This window comes from Equus asinus, chromosome 20 (assembly GCF_041296235.1).
Source record: "Equus asinus isolate D_3611 breed Donkey chromosome 20, EquAss-T2T_v2, whole genome shotgun sequence".
In the NCBI taxonomy this organism is placed as follows: domain Eukaryota; kingdom Metazoa; phylum Chordata; class Mammalia; order Perissodactyla; family Equidae; genus Equus; species Equus asinus.
Genome location: NC_091809.1, coordinates 33650042 through 33677968, shown reverse-complemented (window position 1 = coordinate 33677968; position 27927 = coordinate 33650042). Strand labels below are relative to the sequence as shown.

General features: G+C 45.8%; 1 protein-coding gene across 4 annotated transcripts in view; it reads left to right on the top strand.

Annotated features, from left to right (window-relative positions):
* The window catches only part of APLP2 (amyloid beta precursor like protein 2), a 74137-nt gene extending 47038 nt beyond the window's left edge, over window positions 1-27099 (top strand). Inside the window, exons 4-18 of one of the 4 annotated variants that reach the window (XM_044751782.2) lie at window positions 2027-2139; window positions 2885-3081; window positions 3471-3679; window positions 4853-5020; window positions 8119-8249; window positions 9773-9847; window positions 10990-11148; window positions 12002-12130; window positions 16771-16870; window positions 18458-18610; window positions 20104-20139; window positions 23270-23355; window positions 24065-24139; window positions 24508-24663; window positions 25653-27099. In XM_044751782.2, coding sequence (XP_044607717.2) covers window positions 2027-2139; window positions 2885-3081; window positions 3471-3679; window positions 4853-5020; window positions 8119-8249; window positions 9773-9847; window positions 10990-11148; window positions 12002-12130; window positions 16771-16870; window positions 18458-18610; window positions 20104-20139; window positions 23270-23355; window positions 24065-24139; window positions 24508-24663; window positions 25653-25754 — 1889 coding nt within the window. In that variant the 3' untranslated portion in view covers window positions 25755-27099. The remainder of the gene's footprint in view (window positions 1-2026; window positions 2140-2884; window positions 3082-3470; window positions 3680-4852; window positions 5021-8118; window positions 8250-9772; window positions 9848-10989; window positions 11149-12001; window positions 12131-16770; window positions 16871-18457; window positions 18611-20103; window positions 20140-23269; window positions 23356-24064; window positions 24140-24507; window positions 24664-25652) is intronic. The other 3 variants (XM_044751783.2, XM_044751784.2, XM_044751785.2) reach the window with 3 other exon arrangements.
* The last annotated feature ends 828 nt before the right edge of the window (window positions 27100-27927 follow it).

Below are 27927 nucleotides of genomic sequence, written 5' to 3'. Positions count from 1 at the left end.
CCGTGTGGACTGACCACTGGTTCAAAGCCCTAAGACCTTTCTCAGGCCAGATTCCTTTCTTATTTGTACTCTTTTTTTTTTTTTAACCTGGGAGGTGAGCCTGCCGGCTTCCTTTCCCCTGCCCCTGCTTACTGCTTCTGTCCCTGAGCTAACCACACATCTCTCCCTCTGTTGGTTTCTGCCCACTTAGACCATCTATGGAGGGCATTGGTGATGCATAAGAATCACTTGGGATGCTTGTTTAATGCAAATTACTGAGTTCCTCCTTGGACCTACCAAATCAGAATCTCTGGGTAATAATCCAGTGATATATATATACATCTTTAGCTTTTCTTTTTTTTTTTTTGAAGATTTTATTTTTCCCTTTTCTCCCCAAAAGCTCCCTGGTACATAGTTGTACACTTCTAGTTATGGACCCTTCCGGCTGTGACATGTGGGATGCCACCTCAGCGTGGCCTGACGAGTGGTGCCTTGTCTGCGCCCAGGATCCGAACCTGTGAAACCCTGGGCTGCCAAAGCAGAGCAAGCAAACCCAACCACTCAGCCACGGGGCTGGCCCCCAGTTTGTAGCTTTTTATTATGGAAGTTACACACGTATCCAAACACAGAGAAAATAATACCATTAGCCCTCACGTACCATTGCCCAGCTATATAATGATCATCAATTCATGAGCCACTCTGTGTCATCTACCCAACCTGATCATGTAGCCCCATTCCCATCTACCCCTGATTATTTGGAAACAAATCCCAGATACTGTTTTTTTTCTATAAATACTTCACGTATTTCTACAAGATAAGGATTCTGTTTCTAAACAGCTATGTGTATTTTGCCCCCAGCTTTTTATTTTTGAAGTTTCAGACCTAGAGAAACAAATGCCATGGCGAACGCCTCTGTCCCTGTTACCGAGGGTCTCCAGTTTTGCCTCGTCTATCCACCTCACTATGTGTGTGTGTGTCTTCCCTATTTTTTTTGTTGTTAAACCATTTGGAAGTAAGTTGGGATATCATGATAGTTCACCTCTAAATATTTCAGCTTTTCCTAAGAGTGAAGATATTGTCCTATATAACTATGATCCAGTAATCACATTTTGGACAGTTTCCCTAAATGTCCAAAAAGTGTCCTTTATAGCTTCATTTTAAAAAGAATAATACATTATATTTGATCTAGAACAGTTCCTCAGTCTTTTTTTTTTAAAATCTTATACGACAATGGTAATTTTTAAGAGTCTAGGCTATTTGTTTAACAAAATATCCCTGAATTTGAGCTTGTCTTATGGTTTTATCATGATTAGATTCAGATGACATTATTTTGGCAGAAAGACTATGTAGGTGACATGTTCTCCTTATGACATCACTTATGTCAGCTTGTCCATTGCTGGTGATGTTAAATGGTCACCTGGTTAAGGTACTATCCTCCAGAGTTTCCCATTGCAATGGCACCTGTTCCCCTTTGTACTTAACCCTCCGTTGGTGGATCTTACCTGAATCAGTTGTGACAGCGGTGGTTTGTCTTAGAGCTCAATGTCTTTAGGTACACAAAGGGGTAAAGTAAGATTCATTGGTACGTTAGGAGAACACCTAGTCTTAGTTTCCTGAGCATTTTGTTGTTAGAACCGATGTGGGCAGAAATAGGGAAGGAAGAGGCTAGGAATATTGTGCATGTGAAACCAGAGGTGATGGAGGGGAGCTGTGTGTGCTCGAGGTCATGGAGGGGGAATCCGCTTCCAGTTCTCCGTCTTGTGTTGCTGCAGCCCTGCAGTGGCAGTGTCAGGGCTTGAGGTCGGCGAAGAGTGGGGAAGGTCCCAGGCATCACGGCTGAAACACAGTGCCGAGCTCTAGAGGCTGCTCGCCTGCAGCTGTAACGCCCAGTTGGCCCTTGAAGATGAGAGATGTACATCAGCTCATGTACATTAGAGCTGCTCCTGTCTACACCTCACTGTGTAACTGTCATAATAATCTGCAGCGAGCATCGTTCTTACCTTGAATCGTGATCAGATTTGCTTCTGACAAAGCCTCTCTTTTCCAGTGGGTGAATTTGTGAGTGATGTTCTGCTAGTTCCAGAAAAGTGCCAGTTTTTCCACAAAGAGCGGATGGAGGTGTGTGAGAATCACCAGCATTGGCACGCTGTAGTCAAAGAGGTAAAAGCATGCATGCAAAAAGTCAATTGTTTTTTCTCTTAGAAGAGAAAATAGAATTTTTCTCCAAGGCTTACCATCATTTTAAATCAGTTTTCTGTATTTTCCCTTTATCCTCTTGAAAGTTTACGATTACTTGTATCTTCTCAATTAAAAATATTTGGGAGAACAGTAGGTATTTTGTAGGAAAGTACAGTGTTGACAGTTCAGCCTCTAAAGTTAAGGATATTAAAAAGGTTGTTAAGCAAGGATGCTGTCAGCAGGACTCCCAGGAAGGCTGTGCTAAAGCCCAAAGCCTGTGTGGAAATAGCCAAGTATAGAAAACGTGGATCAGATGCCGTTTCAGTCTTGTAGTGGAGAGAAACCCTTTCTTAGGCGTGTCTTCTGTAGGTGAGTTGGTTCTCCAGTCAGTTGTCTGTCTTGGTCACATTCTGCATCGGCACCCTCTTCAGTGAGGAATGTAAATGATCGTTGACTACCTTTAACTGCTGTTGATAATTACTAGAAGAAAGTCTGTTTTCCTTAGTTCTCTTCCAGCTTTGGGCTTTCAGCATTTTTGGCTTAGATTCCTGTAAGTCTTGTTAAAATAATATCGTCACAGCTTTTTGACAAAAGTTATGAGTCCATGGGAGAAAGCATTCCATCGTGGTTTGATAAGGATTTCTTTTGGATAAAGCTAGGGGTTGGGAGTACTTGACCAGGTTTACTGTGGAGTATGTTCTGATATTGGTGTACGCGTTTCTTTTAGGCCTGTCTGACTCAGGGAATGACCTTATATAGCTACGGCATGCTGCTGCCCTGTGGGGTAGACCAGTTCCACGGCACTGAATATGTGTGCTGCCCTCAGACAAAGATCATTGAATCTACTGTGTCAAAAGAAGACGAGGAAGATGAGGAGGAGGAGGAGGGGGAGGATGAAGAGGAAGACTATGATATTTATAAAAGGTAAACTCTTGTCCTGAGCCTGTGAAATCATTTTGCTGGTGGCTTGGGTTGCTCATCCCTTACTTGTGGGTAGAGTGGGCATGCCCTTGTCACGCTGGAGGTGAGCCAGCTTGCATTCCATTCTAGCCGTAGTTGACCCCAGGAGGACCAGTGGCTTTCAGCTTTGTGTCGCCCGGCCACGCTGCTTGCTGCAGGTCAGTGCTGCCCCGGCTTGCTAACTCTTGCCTTTTGCTGCTGTAGCTGGGCTGAGGGCTTTAATGGTGCAGTTCAGTGCGAGTTGAGCTTATTTCCTGTCTCTGTTTTTGTGTTTCAAAATAGGGAAGAGAATCATTGTTGTGCTTTGTGTATTGGAATTGGTGTTAACCTTCCTTTTTTATTGTGACCTTTAGTGAATTTCCTACCGAAGCAGATTTGGAAGACTTCACAGAGGCAGCTGTGGATGTGGATGACGAGGATGAGGAAGAAGGGGAGGAAGTGGTGGAAGATCGTGATTACTACTACGACACCTTTAAAGGAGATGACTACAACGAGGAGAACCCAACTGAACCCAGCAGTGATGGGACTATTTCAGAAAAGGAAATTACTCACGATGTTAAAGGTAATGCAATGTCGAGCCGTGGCGTTAAAATCCGTACGGTAATCACTTACTTAGAATTTTGGGCTGCATTCATCACAGGTAAGTCACAGAGGAGAGGTGGTGCTTCTGTGTGCTGAAGGTGAAGGCAGCCCTCCAGTGTGCTGGTGGCGCCATCATAGAAGTGGGCACCCAGGCCACTGCAGGGCTGGCAGTTGACACGTCCGGGAGGAGATGCAAAACTGAATCGCAGAACTGTCCTTTGCATTGTAAGGACTTAACTGGAGACAAGGGAGACAGCATGATCTACCGTTGGGCAGAGTTCCTCGACATTCAGCCTGGGGTGTTTTCTCTCCAGGGGGAGCCCCCCTCCTCAGTACTCCAAAGCCCCAACCTTCTAGGGTGGAAATAACTTCCTGGTTCTTCTCTTCCTGAGTATATGCCAATCTGTAGGCTGCCCTGTTTGCCCGCTAGAAAGATACTTGTAACTGGGAGGGTGGAATTTAATGACTTTCTACTGGTGAGGCATTAGGGCCAGCAGTTTTTTTTATCTTGCCAATTTTTTTAAAAAGTCAACAGTTTCAGAGCCATTTACTCACAGCCTCCTGCTGATTGTATATTTGAAGCCAGGTGACATCTGAAGAATTATTTAGGACCGACTGAGGGGAGTTACTTAGTGAGTCTAGACGTTTTTGATTCATCTTGGAGAACGTAAAAGTGTGCGCTTGTCCTTTCCAGGTGCTTACCTGGTGTTTTCTGTGGTTATCACCATGGAAACAGCCTTTTCCCCTGTGTCGTCTCCTTTGGTCCTTGACACCACCAGGATAGACAAGTCAGGCCAATATGTCCACCTAGCAGGCCAGGAATGTGAGGCCCGTGGAGCTGCGAGATAAGGCATTCCTCTGTGTCAGTCTGTACATCAGTCTAGACTCAAGGCAGTGCAAATAATATTTTAGTTCCTAAACATCTTTATTATATCAGAATGGAAAACGCCTGCATCCTCAGAAATGGCTGGCTCGAGTGGTGAGTTAGTTCACCAGGGCATTGAGGTTCTGTCCAGTCTTGGCCTTGGCTGAGGTTAAGTACGTCACCTGGTCCCTCCTCCTCGCCCGTCCCACCCCTTGCTGGTGTGTAGTGTTGTGAAGCCTTTGCAGCTGCTGCCTCTGTCCTGCTGACGTTCTGACCATTTTCACACAGCTGTCTGCTCCCAGGAGGCGATGACGGGGCCCTGCCGGGCCGTGATGCCTCGTTGGTACTTCGACCTCTCCAAGGGAAAGTGCGTGCGCTTTATATATGGCGGCTGCGGAGGCAACAGGAACAATTTTGAGTCTGAGGATTATTGTATGGCTGTGTGTAAAACGATGAGTAAGTCCCGCCGCGCTGGCTCTGTGCAGCAGCACCGTCCTGTCCAGCGTTCTGTCTCTTTCCGGGCCGTCCTCGTGACTGCATCTGTGTGGTGCTCCCTGCCAACTCAGGTGTTTGCTGTTGGTCGTTTCCCTCATCTTTGTGCTTTCTAGATCTAGGCTGTGCTTTCCTGTTGGCAGTTGTAAGCTCAGTTTCCACGTCTGTGCTCATGTGGGTCTGGTGGTGGTGGTGGTGGTGTGTTCCCTCCCTGGCACAGCGGGAGAGCCCGGGGGCTTGTTCTCTCCTGCCTCGCAGTCCGAGGCCCCCAGAGGCTTCTGTGTTGGCTGGGAAGGCAGCCTCGCCCTCAGCTCTCTGGTGGAGAGGCACAGGGTGGGTAAGCAGATTGGCTGAGTTCTGCACGTGCTCGTTTCTGGGCTTTGCCTCTCGTTCTTGTTTCTGAGCCACCCCGTCACCGGCCCCTGTGATGCATGGTGACTGAAGGGCTGCCCACTCTCCAAGAAGTGGCAATAGGGATACTTTGGGGAGACCAGAACAGTGAAATACCATGCTTGGTGCACTCTAGGGAGAGAGCTCTGCAGCCAAGTGGTAGTAACTCTTTTTCTCCAATATGCTGACAACACTGGACCATGTAGAACTTTAGAAAGTGAAGGAATTTTAGTTTATGTATTCTTTGATCATGAAGGAAATTCTGTGGTTCAGTTGAGTTGGGTTTACTTAGACATTGGTAGGAAAAGTTTTGCTTTTCTCTGTGGTTACCCTTTTGCCTTTTTAAGAGCCTTTTTCGCTTGCCTTGTAGTACTAACCCATGTGTTTGGAGAACCCGGAGGCCAGGCAGTCTTCTTGGTTCTGATTCTGTAAGTCACGAGAGGAAGGATTTGCTGCCTGCCCCTGGTGCTTGCTCTAAAGATATTTGGCTGAAGCTTCTGATGGTTTTTTCATTCAAATACTTGCTTGTCTGTCTTTCCTTGCTCCACCAAAAGATTTTCTAAATCTAAATATGATATAGTGTGTACTTTTCGTGCTTCCACTCCAGCTGCTGCTCTGTGGAAAGGCTGTTTTTATTTGAAATGATTGAAAAGGTGAAAAAAAATATGAGTCCTTAGGGAACTTTACAGGCAGAAACTTTTTTATTCAGGAAAGATGTAGATAGAGAAATTCTTGTGGTATTTCCTGCTTTGTGAAACTGCTTAAACTAAGGGACAACAAAACATTGTTTCAGCTTGAAGCTTGAGGAATCAGGGGTTGTTAAAAGATCTCACTTAACATGCAGGCGTCCTCCTAGACCTGAAGGATCAGGCCGGTAGTGCTGTGGGACCGTGGAGTGACAGCTCTTGAGAGCATTGGTGGTGCGAGGGCTGCAGAACGGTCGATCCCTGTGACTTACGGTGGGGAGACCTGCCCAGGAGAGGCAGCCTGCTCACGTGCTTGTGGCCTGGAGCACTTTGACGGCCTGGAAACATCACTGTTCCAGTGGTCAAGTCTGTGCCCCTCCTTAAAAGGGATGGAGGTGGACGAATATGCTGGCTTCGTGAGCTGATCATTTTCACATGGTCTGAAGGACGTGGTCCTGGCTCGGAGCCCAGCGGGTCTTCAGCACCATCCGCCTGGTCTGCTGCTGCGTTCCCCTTTTGTTCCCAGCGGCGGAGGCAGCTTGTGTTTTGTATTATCTTGATCCAGCTCAGTGATATGAACCATAGACTCCGTCTGCAACACATAAGCCTTTAAGCTGCAGGCGCGCAGTGCTGATGGCGACGTGCTTGTTGGCACGGATGGACTTCAGTGCCTTAAGTTCCCCCAGCTGAACCTTTGAGTGGCACGGGGAACATGGCTTGTGAAGCCGTGTATTCTATATAGCTAAGCTGAAATCAGCTGTTGAGATCCTATTTAAACTTGTGTAGGAGCCAAATATTCTTAGCAAAAATAGTTGTAGCTTTTAGGTTTAAAGCTGAATAAGAGGAGGTAAATAAATAAAAAGATGCTCTGACAGAAGAACTTTGGAGTAGCTGAGTAATCTGTAGTTAGATTCATCAGTTACATGGTTGTTTGAATGTTGTATTAAAGTTATGCAATTCTGGAAGTTAGATGAATCTGTTTCTGAATTTAAAATTGGTTGAATTTTGGCATTTGCTCTCCACTTAGCTCTGACAGTATGTCAGGATAGCAAGTTGTGCAAGCAGGGTACCTGTCGTTCTTCCCTAGCTTGGGAAGTCACAACTGCGCTGGGCTAATAAGTTTCCATGAGTGTTTCCTAAGAGGCTGACTAAACTTGTCACCTCAGTCCTTCCGTGAATGAGGCTACGCTCCACTGTGCAGATACTCACCTGCCTGGGGCCACCAAGAGCTGATTACGCTTGACTGGCAGCAAGCAGCGTTTGCCCTCATGCGTCTGTTCTCTGGGTGTTGGCCTGCTAGGGCCAGTGAGTGTCGGGGATTGAACAGCCCAGGGTGTCTTCGCAGTCCGCGGTAAGTCCTTGTCCAGCGTCGCATCTGCATTTCTCCCTGTTATCTGGGGTGGAAGAGTCCTTCAAGGAGACGGAAGACTAAAATGTGGTGGCTGCAGGGGTTTGGACTTTCCCTGCCCAGTCTGTGTGCCAGAACATTCAGTGGAATCACCTCCCCAAAGTAAGTTCTGACCTCAGAATAGCCAGCAGAGCCCCACCTTCCTTTCAGAATGCAGACCTTGTGGAAGTGCCTCTGCCGGTCCGACCTCAGCCCTTGTCTCGGCTCAGATGCTGTCAGTGACAGCAAGCAGGGTAGCTGTGTTTTAGGTTTTAAGGTTTTAAGGTTTCAAGAACTGAGGGAAGGTATAGAAGAAGTGATTTCCTTTTCTGTCCTTGAAGTCCTAAGTAAAGACGCCTCTCTGGTGCCGCAGACACCAGGGGACATGGGCTCGCCTGGTGGGTCAATAGCACGTCAGGAAGGTGGACCCCTGTAATCTAACAGGGGAGTCTTGGCAGCAGGAGCACCCTGCGCTTTGGGGGGTGTGCGACCAACTCGTCCATTCTCAGCTCCTGAGCTTGGTCTTCTTCCTGGAGCACAGTGCGGTTTCCACTTGGGCCTGACTCCCAAAGAGAACTCCCTCTGTTACTTTGTTTCAGTTCCCCCAACTCCTCTGCCAACCAATGATGTCGATGTGTATTTTGAGACCTCTGCTGATGATAATGAGCATGCTCGCTTCCAGAAGGCCAAGGAGCAGCTGGAAATTCGGCACCGCAACCGGATGGACAGGGTAAACCTCGGCACTGCCCTGTCTCAGTGGGGTTTGGCTTTGGCTAACATGGTTTTCATGGTTGAAGGAAAGGGACCCCTTCTCCCTAGGCTGTCATGCTGTGTTAGGACAGGTGAGCTGTGAGTATAAGCAGCACTGCCCCCTGGGCGTGACTAGGATCCGTCCTCAGTCGTCTCCCTGATAATGTCATTACCCTCTGAGTGCCTTTCACATTCCAGACTCCATGCTGGGCACGTTCTGTAACCATCTGGTTTGCTGCTGCTTTTTTTTTTTTTTTTTTTTTTTTTAAAGATTGGCACCTCCGCTAACATCTGTTGCCAATCTTTTTTTTTTCCTTCTCCCAAAAGCCCCCCAGTACATAGTTGTATATTCTAGTTGTAGGTCCTTCTGGTTGTGCTATGTGGGATGCCGCCTCAGCATGACCTGATGAGCGGTGCTACATCTGTGCCCAGTATGCAAACCAGTGAAACCCTGGGCTGCTGAAGTGGAGTGCGCAAACTCAATCACTTGGCCACGGGGCCAGCCCTTGCTCTTATTTATTTTATTTATTTATTTTTTATGGAAGATTAGCCCTGAGCTAACATGTGCTGCCAGTCGTCCTTTTTTTTCTTCTTTTTTTTTGCTGAGGAAGACTGGCCCTGAGCCAGCATCCATGCCCATCTTTCTCTACTTTATATGTGGGACGCCTGGCACAGCATGGCTTGCCAAGCAGTGTGTACATCCGCACCTGGGATCTGAACTGGTGAACCCCAGGCTGCCGAAGCAGAACATGCAAACTTGACCACTGTGCCACTGGGCTGGCCCCCCTTAGTCGTATTATTTTTCTTTGCCATTAACTAACTTAAAAAAAATTATTTTAAAGAAGGGAACTTTATATCACAGGTGTAAATGGAGTGCTAGTTTCGTTTGCCAGTAGATGAGGGAACTGTAGAGAGACGTTAGGTGACAGCAAGCGTGGATGAATTCATTCTAGCTAGATCGTGTGGCTGTGAGGGTTCTGAGTCTCGGGATGCTCTGTTTTCCTCAGAGGGTTGTAGGTGTTAGCGGAAGATGAGTTCTGCAGTGTGGCTTGTCTTAGGCTTCCTCAGAGGGCTGAAGAAGACTGCCAGGGGAGGTCCTGCTAGGTCCGAGCCACCTGACCCATTGCCTGTGCTGGGCATTTGGGCCATGCTCGATGCTCTGTCTTAACCACGTTAGCTCTGAGAAGTAGGTATTAACTGCCCCCCCACCCCCATTCTTTTTGAGGAGGCTGAGGCAGAGTGACTTTTAAATAACTTGCTCAAGGTTATCTGACAGGGAGGTTGTGGGACTGAGGCTCCATGTGGGGATTCTGGAGGCCTAGGACCTGCAGCCTCTTGTCATCGACAGGCTGAAATGGCCCTCAGCTCGCGAGGCATCAGACGACATGTTTCCTTTTGTCCGGTTTCCTACGTTCGATTCAGGGCCTGGCAGTATTTTTAGAGAGTAGGGGAATTGTTTCAGAGATGATTCTCTGGTTAAGGTGGGTTTGGCCTTTGTTCCAGGTAAAGAAGGAGTGGGAAGAGGCCGAACTTCAGGCGAAGAACCTCCCGAAAGCAGAGAGGCAGACTCTCATTCAGGTGAGATGTTCTCGGGGCAGAGCTCCAGCCTGACCCTTTGAAACAGGGTCAGGCCACCACACAGGAAACTGGAGCCTGATACCTCCTTTCAGTTGAGAGCTTATGTTACAAGGAAGTTTGAACTGACCGGCTTTTTTTCACTTCCCAGCTGGCATTCTCCAGAATTGCTCACCTCTGGTACTCGGAAACCAAACCCCAGCCAGTGCACACCGAACTCATGCCAGGCAGTAACCTTAGCTCGCTGCTGTCCTGGCACGGTCCTCAGTCCCCTTCATTCTTAGGCTGTGACTTGTTCAGCAGTACTGAAATCTTTTTTTGTAGACTTGTTGAAAAGTCAAAAGGCAGAAAATAAAGCTCTCGGATAGCAGTTCCTCTCTAACTCTATAAGAGTGTAACCTCAGTCCTCGCGGCACCTGCGTGCTCCTTGAAGAGAGTGTCCATAGGAACAGGGTGGCAGTTTACAGGTTTGGGTTTCATAACTTGGTTACATTTTAAGTCAGTATGTTTTTATGTTTCACTGAGATGTTTTCATCTCATGATGACGCTTCATTGGCACACCTTTGCTTTTTTTATCAATCACCTAGAAAATCTGAGAGTGTTAATTTCTACGTAGCCAATGCATCCTACACAGGGACAGTTTGTTCACAGCCTTAAACTGGACCTTTCAACCTGGCCAGGGGCCTCACAACCAGCTTTCCCTTCATGAGTTTGGTGTGAATGACTCAGCACAACCCACGCTATTACTGGCATGTGTTTTAAAGTATACCTCCTGTTGGTCTGTGGTCTCAGGATCTGGAAGTCAGTGCCTTGCTGCAGTGTGGGAAGGATAGCGTTCTTTTCTTGCAGGGCCTGTGGAGAGACCAGGCACTGGGCTTCTAGCTCTAGTCGTTTCAGTTACGGAAATGCTAAGGAGTCCTTGTGACACCCAGATTTACCGTGCCCTCATCAGAAGAGGAAGGTAGTCATCCCGATGGAAATCAGATATAACGTAGACTCAGATCCCAGCCTCGCTGCGCTCTGGACCTGTGACAGCTGGCACAGGCACTGGGCGCGGAGAAGCACAGCATTGTGGTCTATAGTTGTGTGCTTAGACTTCCTCCAGGCACCGTGAATTATGTGTTGTTCCTTCTTTCTTGGTTTAGCACTTCCAAGCTATGGTCAAAGCTTTGGAGAAGGAAGCAGCCAGTGAGAAGCAGCAGCTGGTGGAAACCCACCTGGCTCGAGTGGAGGCGATGCTGAACGACCGCCGCCGGATGGCTCTGGAGAACTACCTGGCGGCCTTGCAGTCTGACCCACCGCGGGTGAGTTGTGCGTGGAGCCGAGTCCCTGGTAAATTGGATCCTCAGCATTGCCTGCCCTAAAGTGTGTGTGTGGGACCAATTTATGACACACAGGTCAGTAAAAATTACTTTTTTATAATAGGTTCTGGCAAGTCTGGAGGTAAGAAACTAAGAGTAGGGAGGAAAAGGTATTATGTTCTCTAGTGTCTGCTTATGGAGACTTAGCATTACGTTTATGCCTGCATGTGCCACCTGTGATAGGCAAGTATCTTACCATAGAAAAGCATAACCTCAGGATGCTCGTTTAGTTGTCTCATTGCTGAATTTTTGTAGTAGCCTTTCTTTCAAAGAATAAAAACATGCCTTCCATGGACACAGGCCTTTGAACTAGTTCTATTCTAAATAAGATTATGAAGAAAAGGATGAAGTAATTTATACTGAAACTCTTTGTGCTAGCTGTTTCAAACTTGTTTGTCCTTTAACCTACCTTGTTTTGGGGCGTGGAAAGGAGGCTGTTTGTGTTCTTCTTAGGCAAGTAGTCTTTTCTGGTGACACAGGGACTGCCCAGCTTGTACTTAGGATGTCAGATGCTGAGCTCGGGAAAGAGGACAGAGTGGAAGAGGACAGTGGGCTAGAAACCCTGGGAAATACTGTTTGTTAAGGAGCCAGTATAACTTTGGAACTTAGTTTTTGGTACTTTTACTTAGAAAGGCAGCTTCTTGTTACTTAGTAAGCTAGAAGCTTTTAAAAGTACGGCTTTCATTCTTGTGCCTCACTGAGCTTTACATTCGTAAGTGACTTTTTTAAGCTTTGTTTTCTGCCTCTTTTCACTTCCCTAGTTTCTGGGTGTTAAAAGAACTGTCCTTTCTCGCAGCCTCATCGCATCCTCCAGGCTTTGCGGCGTTACGTCCGTGCTGAGAACAAGGATCGCCTGCATACCATCCGCCATTACCAGCACGTGTTGGCTGTCGACCCAGAGAAGGCGGCCCAGATGAAATCCCAGGTGTGCTAGACAAGGTGGCCGTGGCTGCGGGAATTTCCGATGGGGAGAGGCTGCTCTGACCCATGGTTGGAGAGCACTGACGGTCGCGCTTGTTACTAGTGCTCAGAAAATGATTTTCGATTTCCAGAGACATTAGGTACATGAGTTGGTTTTTGCGAAGGTACTCTATTAAATATCTTTTCCGTACTTTTTTATATTATGTACTTTCTGCTTAAAACAGTTTCTGAAAGTTTAGAAATACATGATTATGTTGAAGAGAGAAGTCAGTTTCTAAATTGTTTTTTATATCAGTTTATTTCTGATTTAGGGTATCACCAGAATTAATATTTGAAATCTTTTTCTAGACAGATACATCAAGTAGATCTTAAAAATTGGCGTCTTGGGTTGTGCGTTACAGTGTTTGTTTAGACAGACTGGTCTGCTCCTGGGGTCTGACCCTGCTGAGTCCAGCTTTACTTTACAGGTGTTGATGGAGGTTTGTGTCTGGACCTGCTTTCTAATTTCAGTATTGTCTCTATATTAACTTGAGTTTTACTCTTCTATTCATTGAAAGTGAATGTGCCCACAAGATTGCTAGCTCCTTTTAAACCAGGAAATCTAGTACTTGAGCCTGTTAGTTTTCCTGGAGGGCCTTATAGTGACGTAACTGATGTTTTATTTCCTCCCATGCTTTAAGTAGAGTGCTGTGCTGGTTGTGGGCACTCAGTGTACATGGGATGCACTGACAAGCATGAGTGCTTGCCCATCATCCCAGGAACCCCCCTCCCGGCCTCGTGCTGCATGTGTATTAGGATTGTAAAGTAATCTGTCCTCCTGGAGTATTGCAGCTAAGGTTATTGCTCCATTTCTTGAGCAGAAGTTTGTGTGCTGTCTGCCTCCTAATTCTGCAGTAGCCTCTGACAATACAAAGTTGACTCCCTGTCTCCCCCTGAGCAGTGCATGATCCAGTATAGAATTAATTATGTGAGCTATCGAGATGAGGAATCATTGTCTTTAAATACATAGAGTTCACCCTGTCATTTGGATGTTTGGGGGAATGAATGGACTCTGGCTCCTAGAGGGGGAAGAATGTAGAAAGGGGCTGGGGCTGGGATCCTAGGAGGCCTCTGGTAGGGCCTGGACCACCAGGCCTTGCTTTGAGCTGCTTGGAGTAGAGAAGGAGAAAAGGCCAGTAGTCCTAGAGTAGCTCCCAGGAAGCTTAGGTCGGAAGTACCTGCCTCTTGACAGGGGTTAGATTTTTCAGGTCTACTTGATTTTGTAAAAAATGTTATTTTGGGGACCAGCCCAGTGGTGTACTGCTTAAATTTGCATGTCAGTGGCCCCAGGTTTGTGGGTTCAGATCCTGGGCATGGACCTACACACCACACTGCTCATCCAGCCATGCCATGGCGGCATCCCACATATAAAATAGAGGAAGATTGACACAGATGTTAGCTCAACGACAATCTTCCTTACCAAAAAAAAAAAATTTTTTTTCAAATTTTTTGTGGAAAAACTAGACTATTGTGTAGTATTTTTACAGAAAAATAGCCTGTTTTATGTGGTGAGGGTGGAAGGAAAGGCATAAAAACGTGTCAAGGACATGATCACAAATAAAGTTATCTGCCTACAAATTAATTTAATTCAAAAATAAACCTGTTAATGTAGCTTAATGGTATAAAACAAGGCACTGAAAATGCCTAGATGAGGGGGCCGGCCCTGTGGCTGAGTGGTTAAGTTCATGTGCTCTGCTGCATCGGCCCAGGGTTTTGCCGGTTTGGATCCTGGGCGCGGACGTGGCACCACTCGTCAGGCCGTGCTGAGACGGTGTCCCACATAGCACAGCCAGAAGGACCCACAACTAAAATATACAACTATGTACTGGGGGAATTTGGGGAGAAGAAGAAGAGGAAAAAAAAAGAAGATTGGCAACAGATGTTAGCTCAAGTGCCAATCTTTAGAGGAATAAAAATGCCTAGATGAGTTCACTTACTCCATAAACATACCAGTTTGGTCCAAGCCTTTCTATTAATTATTAATAATCCTTGATCAGTATATTAAATTGACAACTAGGGAATGAGTTACCTGCCAGCAAGATCAAAGTGCCATACCAAGTGACAGGGGAAGCAGAACCCTCCCTCCCTAGAAAATCCTGGGGGAAACCCAGCTCTGCTGTGTGATACTTACTGTCTGCTCTAAGCCGTTAATTCTCCTGAAGCTTGGCTGCTGAATTACGTTAACCTTCTGCCTGTTCCCTTTCTGTTAGCTAAACTCGAGGAAACCGTGAGTATAGTCAGGCTGTTATGACAAGTGTGTATTTGGTTTGGGGTGTGAGTGGTGTGGTGCTGTCACTCTCCTCCTGTAGCCCAGGGCTCACTTTCATACAGACACAGATGTCCGGCATTCCGCCTGTGGCTCTTGTCCTCCTGTGTGTCTGTGAACCATCTTCTCTCAAATGGCTCCGTAATTCATCTGAAGAAGCATAACGGTTTCAACACATGCTAAGTCTGTGGGTGGTACCCCTTTTTTTTCCATTTGCATTTTTTCTCTAAGGCTCTCACTCTTGTGCTTTCCCCTCAATTTAGTTGATTGAAAGAATGGCAAATATAAAATTAAATTGTTCCATCCTTGCTTTTAAAGGTCAGAGAGACATCAATCTACAATCAAAGCATCTTTCCCTTTGACTTGTTTTCCATTTGACCCTTTATGTTAATAATGGCTTCAAGCCCACGTAATTAATCCACTGGCTTAGAGCACCCTCTTTAGGAAAAGCCTGGTATGGCAGGTGTAACCAGGCAGGGAAAACCTTCTCGAATAGCTTGTGTGAGCTCCAGCCACAAGCCTCACCATGTCATTGGGTGATCTTAGCCCAAATTACCTTTCATTTCCGCTCTGTAAAGCTTTGAGAGTAAGTGACCAGTTTTATGACTTGTTTGGTTTTGTTTTGATGAAGAACTTTGGAACTTTTGCGTTAAGAGAAGGTAGTGAGCTATGGAAGACAGACAATCGGTAAGTCTTCCTGCATCACCTCTTAAAATCAAATTTATTTATACCTCAGCATAAATTTTTTGAAGAATAGCTAAATTAGTTACATAGGAATAAACTAGTTCTGTTATTTAGCATGATAATAATTTCAAGCAACTGCTTTACTAAGAAAAATCTGTAGATGGTCCCCTCTCCCCCCAAATCTACTTTTTAGCCAGTGATTTCATTCTCTTTTTACCCCATCTAATCTGACCAGTGGTAAAAATTAACACTTTCACTCAGGAAAACCTTACTGAGTGTCTGGCCTTGTACAAATTAGGGTTCTTTTTTTTTTTTTTTTTTGATTTTTTTATTGCGTTAATGATAAGTTACAATCTTGTGAAATTTCAGTTGTACATTATTGTCTGTCAGTTGTGTTGTACGTGCAACCCTTCATCCTTTGTGCCCACCTCCCACCCCCACTTTCCCCTGGTAGCCACTAATCTGTTCTCTTTGTCCACATGTTTAAATTCCTCATATGAGTGCAGTCATACAGAGATTGTCCTTCTCTATCTGGCTTATTTCACTTAACATAGTTCCCTCAAGTCCATCCATGTTGTTGCAAATGGGACGATTTTGTTCTTTTTTTATGGCTGAGTAGTATTCCATTGTGTGTGTGTGTATATATATATATATATATATATATATATATATCATATCTTCTTTATCCAATCATCTGTTGATGGGCACTTAGATTACTTCCACATCTTGGCTATTGTAAATGCTGCAGTGAACATTGGGGTGCATGGGACTTTTGGAATTGCTGACTTCAAGCTCTTTGGATAGATACCCAGTAGTGGGATAGCTGGATCATATGGTAGTTCTATTTTTAATTTTTTGAGGACTCTCCATACTGTTTTCCATAGTGGTTGCACCAGTTTGCATTACCACCAGCAGTGTATGAGGGTTCCTTTTTCTCCACAATCTCTCCAACATTTGTTACTATTTGTTTTAGTTATTTTTGTCATTCTAATGGGTGTGAGGTGATATCTTAGTGTAGTTTTGATTTGTATTTCCCTGATTTAGGAAAAGCCTGGTAACGATCAGCGATGATGAACATCTTTTCATGTGCCTATTGGCTATCTGTATGTCTTCTTTGGAGAAATGTCTGTTCATGTCTCCTGCCCATTTTTTGATCAGGTGGTTTAATTTTTTGTTGTTGAGTTGTGTGAGTTCTTTTTATATTATGGATATTAAGCCTTTGTCGGATGTATTACTTGCAAATATTTTTTCCCAGTTAGTGGGTTGTCTTTTTGTTTCGATCCTCTTTTCCCTTGCCTTGAACAAATTAGGGTTCTTTTTAACTCATTCAGTATAGTTGATAAGTGCCTCATAGGAAAATCAAAGCAATAACTCGCCAGTGAAAACTTTTTAGTTAAATTTTCTTTTACCCTGGAGTACTGTCTGTGGATAAATTCTCAGATCACCAAGGGGTGTCACACACAGTCTGAACACAGTCTTATACTTCAGTGGTCAGTAAATATGATGTGGGGAGTCACGCGTTCCCTCTGGTCAGCTGCTTTGCTGGACTCTAGAGAATAGACATTTTCAGCTGGTCTTTGCAGAAGTGTGTGTGGATGTCCCTCCTGGCCCGGCTGTTTTGGTGACAAGGCCTCTCCACCATTCTGTCCTTCCAGGTGATGACACATCTCCATGTGATTGAGGAAAGAAGGAACCAGAGCCTCTCCCTGCTCTACAAAGTACCTTATGTAGCCCAAGAGATCCAAGAGGAGATTGGTGGGTGCTGCCTGTGTTTGTATCGAGGGCAGGTGGGACTTCTTGCTAAGGCTCGGGAGTGACGGCAAACAGGACAAGCGAGGCCACGAAGCTGGCATTAGCACGCCATGGTTTTAGAAGTCTGGACTTCACTGGAGCTTACGTGGCAGGGTCAAGTCCTGGCTGTGAGCCACAGAGCCTTGAGTTTCATTGACCTTCACTCTGTCACCGGAAGAAAAACCTGGGGTGTGAAATTGCAAGGGAATGAGGGTGTCTCCTGTTACCCTTTTTCCTTTAATTACTGATCTGTTTCAAGGCACCTATGTTACACACATCCTCACGTCATTTCCCTCTTCTGGTCTTTATCTTTTTTATTTACTCAACAAATATTTATTGTGTACACTGTGTGTCACAGAGTAAAATGGTACATGAGTAGACAGTATCTCCTGGAGCCTGGTTATAGTAGGGGAGAAACAGACGGGAAAACAGCTGTCAGGCCGTGTTGAGTGCTGTGGAGGGAGGTGGAACTGGGGATGGAAGGGTGGAGAGTGGCTAGTGGTCAGGGAGGCTGTCTCGGGGACAGTAACCTGAGATCCAACGCTAAGAAGGGGCTGTCCACTCAGAGACCACAAGGGGAAGAACATTGTTAGCATAGGAAATGACTATTGCAGAGACCTGAAGTTTAAATCAAGCGGGCACGTTTGAGTAGATCAGGGTCGCTAGAGCATAGGGAGAAATGAGCCACAGAAGTAGGCAGAGGCCAAATTGTTAAGAGATTTTAGCAAAATGTGGAAGTTTGGATTTTATTCTATGATAATGGAAAGCCATTAGAGGGTTTTAAACCTAGTGAGTGGCTAGATCTGGATTATGCTTTAAAAAAGAAAGGAAATTAAAAAAAGAAAATTACTTGGCTGTTAGGTGGAGAATTGATTAAAATTGGAAACCTCCCAGGAAGTGATTGTAACAATTCAGGAGAGAGATGATGGTTGTGTGCCCTGAGATGGTAATGGAGGAAATGAAGATTTCGATGAGGATGGTCTTCAGGATATTTTCAGAGGAAGGGTGAACAGGACGTGCTGATGCATTGGATGGGGGAGGTGAGGGGGAGGGGAGCATCAAAGATAATGCCCAGGTTTTCATTGTGAGCGACTGAGTGGATGGTGGCACCAAGTTTTAATGAGGTAGAGTGTTCTCTTTATACATATCAAAATAGAAATTGCTGTTGGGCACTAAGTGCTGGTGTAAGGTAGCCATTAGATGAGCCAGAAGTCGGGGCAGTAGATACAAGATACAGATTTGGGAGTCATGTTATGTGGATGGTATTTAATACTGTGCCGCTGGATGAAGCCACTTAACCAAGGTGAGTCGATAGAGAAGAGAGGGGTGCCAGGGGTGGAGCCCCGGGTTCTACAGTGCTGCAGAATTGGGAGGGTGTTTCAGGTGGGAGGGAGGGGGTCGTTGACTGCCTTGTGAGCTGGTGGGGGCGCTCCCCTCGGGAGATCTCACGTTCTATAATGACACACATTAGCTTTGTCCAGACTGTTGGTCCTGTGCCTAGAAACTAGATCCTTCTGAAGACCTGGTTCCCTGCCCTATCTATCTTGTCAGATGAGCTACTTCAAGAACAGCGTGCGGACATGGACCAGTTCACTGCCTCGCTCTCAGAGACGCCGGTGGACGTCCGGGTGAGCTCTGAAGAGAGTGACGAGATCCCGCCGTTCCGCCCCTTCCATCCCTTCCCGTCCCTCCCCGGGGATGAAGGTGTGTATGATTGACAGCACAACTTCTTGGCGGTGGCGTGAGGGAGGGAAGAGTGCAGTTAGAAGACTGAAGTCAGATTTTTGACCCTGAGTTGTGTTGGGGAGGCTGTGTTCCTGGGAACAGTCAGGAGCAGGGCAAGGCAGACTCAGTTCATTGAGCACCTACCGTGTGCAGCAGATTGTTGGTTTCAGAGTCACCATGAGGTTAGTGATATTTCTCCCATTTTAGAGACAGTGTGCTCAAAACCCACTGTTTTTCCTGGTCCTACCAGCTGCTCCAGTGTGGAAGACAGTTTGCAGTTTAGATAGCACTGTCCTGTTACATTGTGTCATTATCTTTTCGTAACAATTGTGGGAAGTAGGGAATGGGGAGGCTAAAGAGGTAACTTGCTCAAGGTCACACCTCTGCTACTACGTGGGGACAAGAAGCTATGTCCGTCTGACTCCCAGTCAGGCGTGCCTGCTTCTTTCCCTTGCTGGTTCTTGATGTCTAAAAGGATCTCTAAAAGCTGTGGGTCTGCATCAGAAATAAACAAGCTGCTGAGACTGATGCCTTCAGGCCAGGTGTGGAATCGGATTCTATTTATTTGTCTGCTGCTGTTGCTGCTGCTGATGGTGGTGGTGATAAAAATAGTGGCCACAGCTATAGAGTTTTTATCATAGGCCAGTTTTAGCTAAGCATCGCGCATGGATGCTCTCATTTAATCCTCAAAATAACCCTCTAAGGTACATACTGGAAGTGTCCCCATTTGGGATTCCAAGGTTTAGAGAGGTTAAGTGTCTGCCCAGGGTCTCGTAGCTTGTAGGTGGGGAGTAAGGATTTGAAGCCAAGCCGATATGGTCCTGCAGTCCTAGGTACGGTCACTTCCCTCTGACCAGAGATAGTAGTGCTGGAGTGGAGGCCAGAGGACGACGCCAAGTAGGGAGGAAGGGGGACATCCCACTTGGCCTTCAGACTTGTAAGCTGGTCATCTCAGAGGTACCAGCTCAGTGAACTTGAGCCTCCAACAGTACAACCATCTGAGAAAGGAGCCGGATAAATAAAGAGGTCACTGCGTTCCGGAAACTTGCTCTTAACCAGTCCCACAGCTCCCTGGGGCTGCGGGCTGGCCATGCGCACACAGCTTGTTTGGGGGATGGGCATCTTGGGCGTACCTGAGCTAGTACCGTGTCTCCTTTTCAGGAAACCACAATCTATACTAACTTCTGTTTTTGTTATTTTCTAAGAAAAATAACTGTGAGCTAAGTGAAATAATTTGGGAATCTCATAGAATTTCCCCCAACAGACCCCCTTCTTTCTCTCCTACCTTCCGCGCATTTGCTGTGGATCTAACTGTTGGTTTGTTTATGGGATATTTCAGGCATGGTTTTTAAGGAGGAATACTTTTTGTTCACATTATAGAGAAATTCTAAGATAGGAATTTTGAAAGAAGCCGTTTTCTTTCTTAATCTCCTTTTGTGCTATTTTGTTTTTATTGTTTTCCTTTCTGCTAGACACTCAACCGGAGTTGTACCACCCAATGAGAAAAGGTTGGTTTGTCACAGATGTTCCCGTGAGACCTTCATTCTGTTTCCACTTGCCCCGTGTGTTGGAAGTTCCATGTTCTGTTTCATTCCATCACCTGGTTTTTCCACCTCATTTCTTCAGACGTGGCTGTGAGTGGAGCCAGAGTGGCCCTGTCTCCAGCACCTAGAACCCAGTGTCAGTGGTACTGGATGCGAGGTGGCCGTCCTGAGCTTTCCTTCTGGGTGTCCAGAGAATACAGAGTAGCCTGAGTAGCTTTTTCATAAATCCTTTTAATCTGGGTAGACTTTTAAAAGTATATCCAATTTAAGCAGGTTGGTTGCAAATTGCTGGTGTATATAAGTGTATAAGAAACGCTTAATTTACAGTCAGGTGGAGAGTCATTTTCTTTTGCTCCTTTTCTTTTCTCTGCTGTTCCCACCTACATCCTTTTCCTTTCTCTTTAGCTGCCCCTTGCCCTCTGTCTGTGCCCACCTGTCTGTTGCCAGTTGTCTCGTGTTCCCTCTGTTACAGCATTCCTCAAAACACAGTGGAAGCTGCTGATGAAACAGCGTGGGTCAAGCGAATGCTCGCTGTACTGTCTCCAGGTTTCAGGAAAAGTTAATACTCTGTAACACTGTGCATACTTCATCTCATTTAAGCCACCCAGCACAACTGTAGTGGGATTTTTAGCTCCCCTCTATGGATTAGGCCATTGAAGGAGCCTTAGAGTTCACATGATTGGCTCAAAGTCATGAGTTTAAGAAGTGGAGGACTTGGAGTTTGGACCCAGCTCCCTCTGTCTTCAAAGCCCATGCTGTTTGTGTAACATAAAATGCCAGTGTCAGGGCCGGCCCGGTGGCGCAGTGTTTGAGTTCACATGCTCTGCTTCGGTGGCTCGGGTTTGCTGGTTTGGATCCCGGGCACAGACCTGCACACCGTTTATCAAGACATGCTGTGGCAGGCATCCCACATATAAAATAGAGGAAGGTGGGCACGGATGTTAGCTCAGGGCCCATCTTCCTCAAAAAAAAATATAAATAAATAAAAATTAAAAATAAATAAAATAAACAGCCACCATCGGCCGCCGACTCTCCCTGGTTGTTGAGTGGTCCACAGGCTCCAGGGTCATTGTAATAAGTTGAAATGTTCTGTGTGCTTTACGAGCCCACTCTGACTTTGACAGATGGTTGTGGATGGACGAATGGTGTCCTCGCGGAGAATGTGGTGCTGGTCTTTGTGCCACAGGTCGTTCTCAGAACATGAGAGTGTGATTTGAATCCTCTAAAAATCACTTATGTGTAAGTGCTGTGTTTTATTCTACTTGGGCGTGCCTTTTCATCGCTGTGTTGACATTCCTCCAAACAGCACATCTTAGATGTTTTTAAATAAAGATGAATTCTCCTAAAAGTTTAACTGTTTTTTGCCATCATACTTCAGCTGTTGTTAGTTGGAATAACTTAAACATTAACTTTTGGTCTCTTGAATTCTCTTGTTTATGCATTCTATAAAACCAAAATGGTTTGGGTCAATGTTTAAGAAACACGTGGTTATACCACCAAAAAAGTACTAGTCAGACTGGACTAGTCAGACTTTACGTTGGTTGCTTCAATGTCACATAATTTTTCGAAGATGATCCTGTCCTGTGACCTCAACGATTCTGAGGAGGAGAGAGGGAAAGTGGTGGAAGGAGCTCAGAATAGAATCAGAATTTCTTAGGCTTGATCACAGGCGTCCTCGCCAAGGCAGTGCCTTTCCAGAGCCGTCTTTCTCGAATAGTTGAGTGTGGTATTGCTGTTTCATTAGTGTTTTGAGACTACAAAAGCCAGCCCTGGTTTACCTTACCCTAGAATCAAGTTGGGAAATTCTTCTTTAAAATGAAAGCTTTCGAAAAAAATGGCATCATCTTTGGCTGTGTTCTGATGAGTTAATGCTTTAGCTGGCCTGCAAACTCAGCACGTGCAGTAGCTGTCCCTAATTGCTCCGTGTCGAGATCGAGGCTAGTTGTGAGCTGGAAAGCTTTGCTGTGGCTGGGCGGTCTGCCTTTGGTGGTCCAGGGACAGCAGCTTTGCATATGCTCATGCTTGCATCTTACTCACTTGTAGGTGGTCACCTTAGAATGCCAAGTATGCCATCAGCTTGATCTGCTTGTAAAAGGTTCCAATCATAGACACTTATGTAGAACTGTATATATTATTATTAATAAGAAACTCTTAGGATAGTTAGAAATCACATGCTTTGGAGCTAAAAATAAGGTTGCTCCTCATTTTCCTCTCCTTGGATATGCTGAGTTTAGTCACACTGCGTCTTTGGATACCGTCATTTGGAGTGCCACGCACAAGTGACATTGACTTAGGCCATGTTGACCTTAACAAGAGAAGTCTTGCTATTCTTGCTTCATTTATAGAAAAGTACCTTACACCCTGGTGTTTGAATTCTCCCTGTTTATGGAATGCTTCCTTCCTGTTCATTGTCTAATAACCATCGGAGAGGTGACCATCAATGATCTAGGCCCAGAGAGGGTTACAGCCTGGTGGGAAACACCAAAGAAAATCAATAATTACAAACAGTGATTTTAAGTGCTGTAACCTGGGAATGTCTCCCAAGAGGAGCTGCAGCTTGAAGGACAAATAAGAAGGCTTCAAGGTCATGGAGGCTTTTTCAGGCAGCAAGAATTGCCTGAGGCATAAAATACGATGCTTGAGACAGACTTGCATATCCATTGGTGGTAGGACAGTCCCTCCATTCAGAGGGAGCTCAGGGAGTTGAAGGAGCAAGTCGCAGGGTAACACCTGCTTGGTCACGTCACGTAGGGTATTACAGGTTTTCCATGCTGGAATGCCTTTGGACTCGGCTTCTGTTCATCTTACAATAAACTTTCTCTTCTGGAGGCTTGCCTTCCATTTTTCCAAGTTGGATACAAGTAAGCACTCTCTCCTCCTTCATTATACCCATCAATCCTCTGAAAAAGACCTATATCATTCATCCTTATAGAGCACAGTGCATCCTCCAACATGTGAACCAAGTAGCATATTGAGAGGCGGGGGGGCATTCAGGGAGGGCTCCCTGGCCCTCAGGAGAGGGTTTGCTGCTGCTGTGAGCTTGGCATGACACCAGCCCATCATGGACACTCAGCTGTGACCTCTCTCCGTGCAGGATCTGGAGTCGGGGAGCAGGACCGAGCACTGATAGGCGCTGAGGAGAAGGTGATTAACAGTAAGAATAAGGTGGATGAAAATATGGTGAGTCGTTTCTTTCTTCTGCCCTGCCCTGTTTTAAGAGTGAGCGGTATTGTTTTTGATGCTTTCTGGATGAACCTTGATGTGTTCGTTTTCCATATGGTAGAAGATGGGTGAGCTCCAGCTGCTCCCACAGATTTGCTATATTGTTTAGCATCTGGGTATGAGGAGGAATAAAGCGTTATTTTTCAGCAGTAGCTCATCTCTTCCTAGACCATAGAAAAATATATTTGCAACTAAAGCTGTGAATAAAATATGAGAAGCCATTTTCAAGTGAGTAGAGATTTAATAACTTCAAAGTGGAATAGAGTTGGTTTTGGTTCTTATACTGCCTTAGGTTTATACCTCCTGTTAATTATTATTCTAGCATTTTCTATCACATATTTCTGGATTATCCTCAACTAAGTTTGATACTTAAACATGACTTCTTGGTACTGTGTCCTGAAGTGTCTCTCCACGACAGTTACCTAAAGGAAAACACAGGTGAAAGCCTTTAAAGGACCATCTGTGACACAGTAATCTTACTTCCACACCTGCCCCTTCACTTAGGGGCTTGGTGAGTGCAACTAGAAGAAAGTGGCAGAACTGACTGGGTACTGGGTGTCCATCAGGTACCTGCTTCCCTCCACCACATAGGAAAGGGAGTAGAAAGCAGTTCATTTATGCTGGCTCTCCCCTTCCACCTGGTGCTGACATCTTCCTGCTGTTCCAGGCCATCGATGAGACTCTGGATGTTAAGGAGATGATCTTCAATGCTGAGAGAGTCGGAGGTCTCGAGGAAGAGCCGGTATGTGTTCAGCATCAGAACCTAATGCTGGGTTTCATTCAATCTCGGCTATTTCTCTTTCCTGCCTTCTCAGTTCAAGTACAAAGTAGGAGAGATGCCTGGAGTCTTAAGTTGTAAAAGTCTCTCATTCCCGTTTTTCCATACTTTTGGATAAGAAAGCTAAAATTAGAATCTCCATGGAGATTGGAAGAGGTCAGGGTTCTTTGCATTTGGATGGTCACCTGGAAGCAGGACCTGGGAGCTCCCTCAGGCTAGAGACACTACTCCAAGGAGCGGCCCTCATCGAGCTGCTCTTGCCTTGGCTGCCGTCTTTCACACTGTGCTGATGGTCATTGGGACTCTGTTGCACATCTGCTCTGTGATTTTAGGAATCCGTGGGGCCCCTGCGGGAGGACTTCAGTCTAAGCAGCAGTGCGCTCATTGGCCTGCTGGTCATTGCCGTGGCCATCGCTACAGTCATAGTCATCAGCCTGGTGGTGCTGAGGAAGAGACAGTATGGCACCATCAGCCACGGGATCGTGGAGGTGAGTAGTTGGGCTTTCTTGCACCTCGGCCCCTGAGCTGGCGAGGGTTTGCTCTGCGCGCTCAGGAGCTTCATGGAATTCAACCGTCCTAGCTTCTTGGGTACTGCACATCAATTGAATTACTCTCTGGGTTGTTAGTCACGTTTTGGAACTTGGCCTCAAGTGAAATAGTGACTTAGGTTGATCCTATCATAAAGGGCTGTTGCCAACTTTTAACATTAATTCGGGCTTTGTCTGTAAATGTGAGGAGGTCATAAGAGCATTTTATGCTGTAGAGGGTGAAAACTGTTTTCTCAGATTATTTTCTTAGTATTTCCTTTTTTCAGGTATGTTATTTGAGAATGATGGTCTGTGAATACTCTTCTTTTTTAACGGGGAAAAAAGCATCAGGAGATAGAGCCAAAGCTGGCTGTTCCTGTTCCATCTTCTGCTGATTTAATTTGAACTTCTTGCCACTCGTGCTTCAGTGGGTGGCAGGAATGTCCGGAGTCTCTTGATTCTGTAAAATGAGTATAATAAGGAATATAATATGCTCCAGAAAAAGAGTTCAGATGCATGGCTTAGTTGTTTCGTTTCTTCTCTTGCTGGTCACTGACCTAGCTGTTGAACTGCAGAGTGGGAGAAGACCCTGGAGGTCATCTGGTCCCACTCCTGGTTATATAGGGATCGCTCGCCTAGGCTGTCCCAAGTGGCAGATGGTAGAACTGAGACTTGCTTGTTGCCGTGATGCTCGATTTCACTTCACTGTTTTCTCCCACTTGGACTAAGTTTTCAGGACTGGCTCTCAGAAGCATTGCCTCTTTGACCCTCTTCTCTCTCCTCCTCCTGTGTCCTCACCACCAGCTCTTGTTAGGTCCACCCAGTGGAGACTGGATACTAGGCTGGTTTTGGTCCCCAGGGGATTTCTCAGCATGCAGCTCGGGGCTTCTGATACCCTGTGCAGTTCTCCTGCGCTTCCCCCCACTGGTCCTCCATCTCTGTTCCTCCAGGTTGACCCTATGCTCACCCCAGAAGAGCGTCACCTGAACAAGATGCAGAATCATGGTTACGAAAACCCGACCTACAAATACCTGGAGCAGATGCAGATTTAAGGGGAGAGAGCACGTGGCCCCCCGGGTGGAGCACGGTGGTGCAGGCGGGCCGGAAGAGGTCCAGCGTTTTGGATCGACTACTGACGAACAGTTACTTCCAGAGGATTTCATCTTACATTCAGACCTCCTGGATCGTTAAGACTATAAAGTACTACTGTAGAATCACAATTTCCATTCTTTTAAATGGGTGAAAAAATGTTAATATAACAATATATGATATATAAACCTTAAATGAAATGAAAAAAGTGATCTATTTGCAGATATTTGACTGATGTAGTTTTCTTTTTTAAACTTAATCAGAAATCCCACTTCTATTGTATTGTCTCTCACATGCTCTATATAAATGGGAAATGTTGATTTTCAGTGATAGACTGTGGTATGCAGGCTGTGTGTTCCAGTTGCCTTGTGTAAATCAACTCTTTAAGGCTCATTCACTGTCGTGGTTTTTATTAAAATAAAACGAAGAAGGCAGTGTTCCCTGTTTGAATGAGCTTTCACAAAGTCGCAGAGAAGCTGAAGGAAGCAGGGAGCTGTAGCTGACCGTCGAAGCACAGCTTGATGCCCCTCACGATTATCTTCAAAGCACCAGTTTCTTGGAAGTCTGGTGTTCCCACTCCTGGCTCCCTGGGGGGCTCCACACAAGTCCTGTCACTGAGGAGGTTAAAAACATTTGAGTTCCAGCATCTTCCAGTGAGCCCTGTGTATACAGATTGGGGCGTTCACTACTGCTTTCCTTCTAAATCGAGTTCTTCCACAGAAATTAGCCTGCAGTGTGTATATGATGTCCTTCCATGTCCGCCGTTTCCTTGCTGTAGCCTTGTACTACTCACCTCCCTCCCAAGTAATGTCCACATGTGCTGTTTTCCTCTTTGGATGATGCCCCCCGAAGCTGCTGATCCTCCCGTCCCGGTGTGCTCTGACTTCTCTGCCTCCCTCTCCTCCCCAGCCTCTTCTGTGCCCACTCAGAGACCGCAGGGTTGGGCGGCCAGTGGCGGGAGGGAACGCGGAGCTCTGCGTTGATGTGGGAGGAGGGTGCTGCAGTTGTACCTGAAGTGATCTGTAGACACGTGGACAGCGCGAAGGTTCCGTTTCCTTCACGTGAGTCTTTGTGATGCTTGTAGAGTTGATGTTGATGCTCACAGCTTTTTCTTTCTTTATTCTGAAGGTTCTGGTAACCTGTGGTGTATTTGTTTCTATTTCCCTGTGACTTTTTTTGTCTTCCTCCCCTTTACCCTATCCATGTCTCTTCCCACTATGCACAGGTAAACTTCACCTACAAGCTCCTCAATCTGATCTGTGGAGAATGTACAGAGTTTAAACACGTAAATAAATACTGTAACTTCCACCAGGACTCCTTGTCTCATTGGGCGGCCTTGGTCGTGGATGGTCTTAACCCCCTGCTTCGGGAAGAGCTGCTGGCAGAGGCGCGAATTAGCTTGCTCACCCAGTGGAGCTCTTGGGCTAAAATTCCATTTTTCATTTAAAAAATAAGAGGGAAATGGCCTTCAACGTGAAGGCCCATGTCTTATTGATCTCAGAGAAATATTCTTTCATTATTTCTTTAGTGATTTCCTCCACTGTATTTTATGTTTTCTAGAATTCTAATTGGTTAAACCTTGGACCTCCCAGATTGCTTCTTTTTATTTATAGTTTTCTATTTATATAGTTTTATTTCATAATCTGGGTGATTGCCTGGCCTTTATCTTCTAGCCTTTCTAGTGAATTTTGTAATTATATATATATTTTAAAGATTTTATGTTTTTCCTTTTTCTCCCCAAAGCCCCCCAGTACATAGTTGTATATTCTTCATTGTGGGTCCTTCTAGTTGTGGCATGTGGGACGCTGCCTCAGCGTGGTCTGATGAGTAGTGCCATGTCCACGCCCAGGATTCGAACCAATGAAACACTGGGCCGCCTGCAGCGGAGCGAGCGAACTTAACCACTCGGCCACGGGGCCAGCCCCTGTAATGATATTTTTAAATTTCATAAGAGCTGCTTGCTTTATCTTACTGTTTCTTTTAAAATCCTTTCTTTTTATGATGACAAATCCACCAGAGTTTATGCATTAGAATTTTGAGGGGGCCAGCCCGGTGGTGCAGTGGTTAAGTTTGCACGTTCTGCTTCGGCAACTCAGGATTCGCTGGTTCAGATCCTGGGTGCAGACCTATGCACTG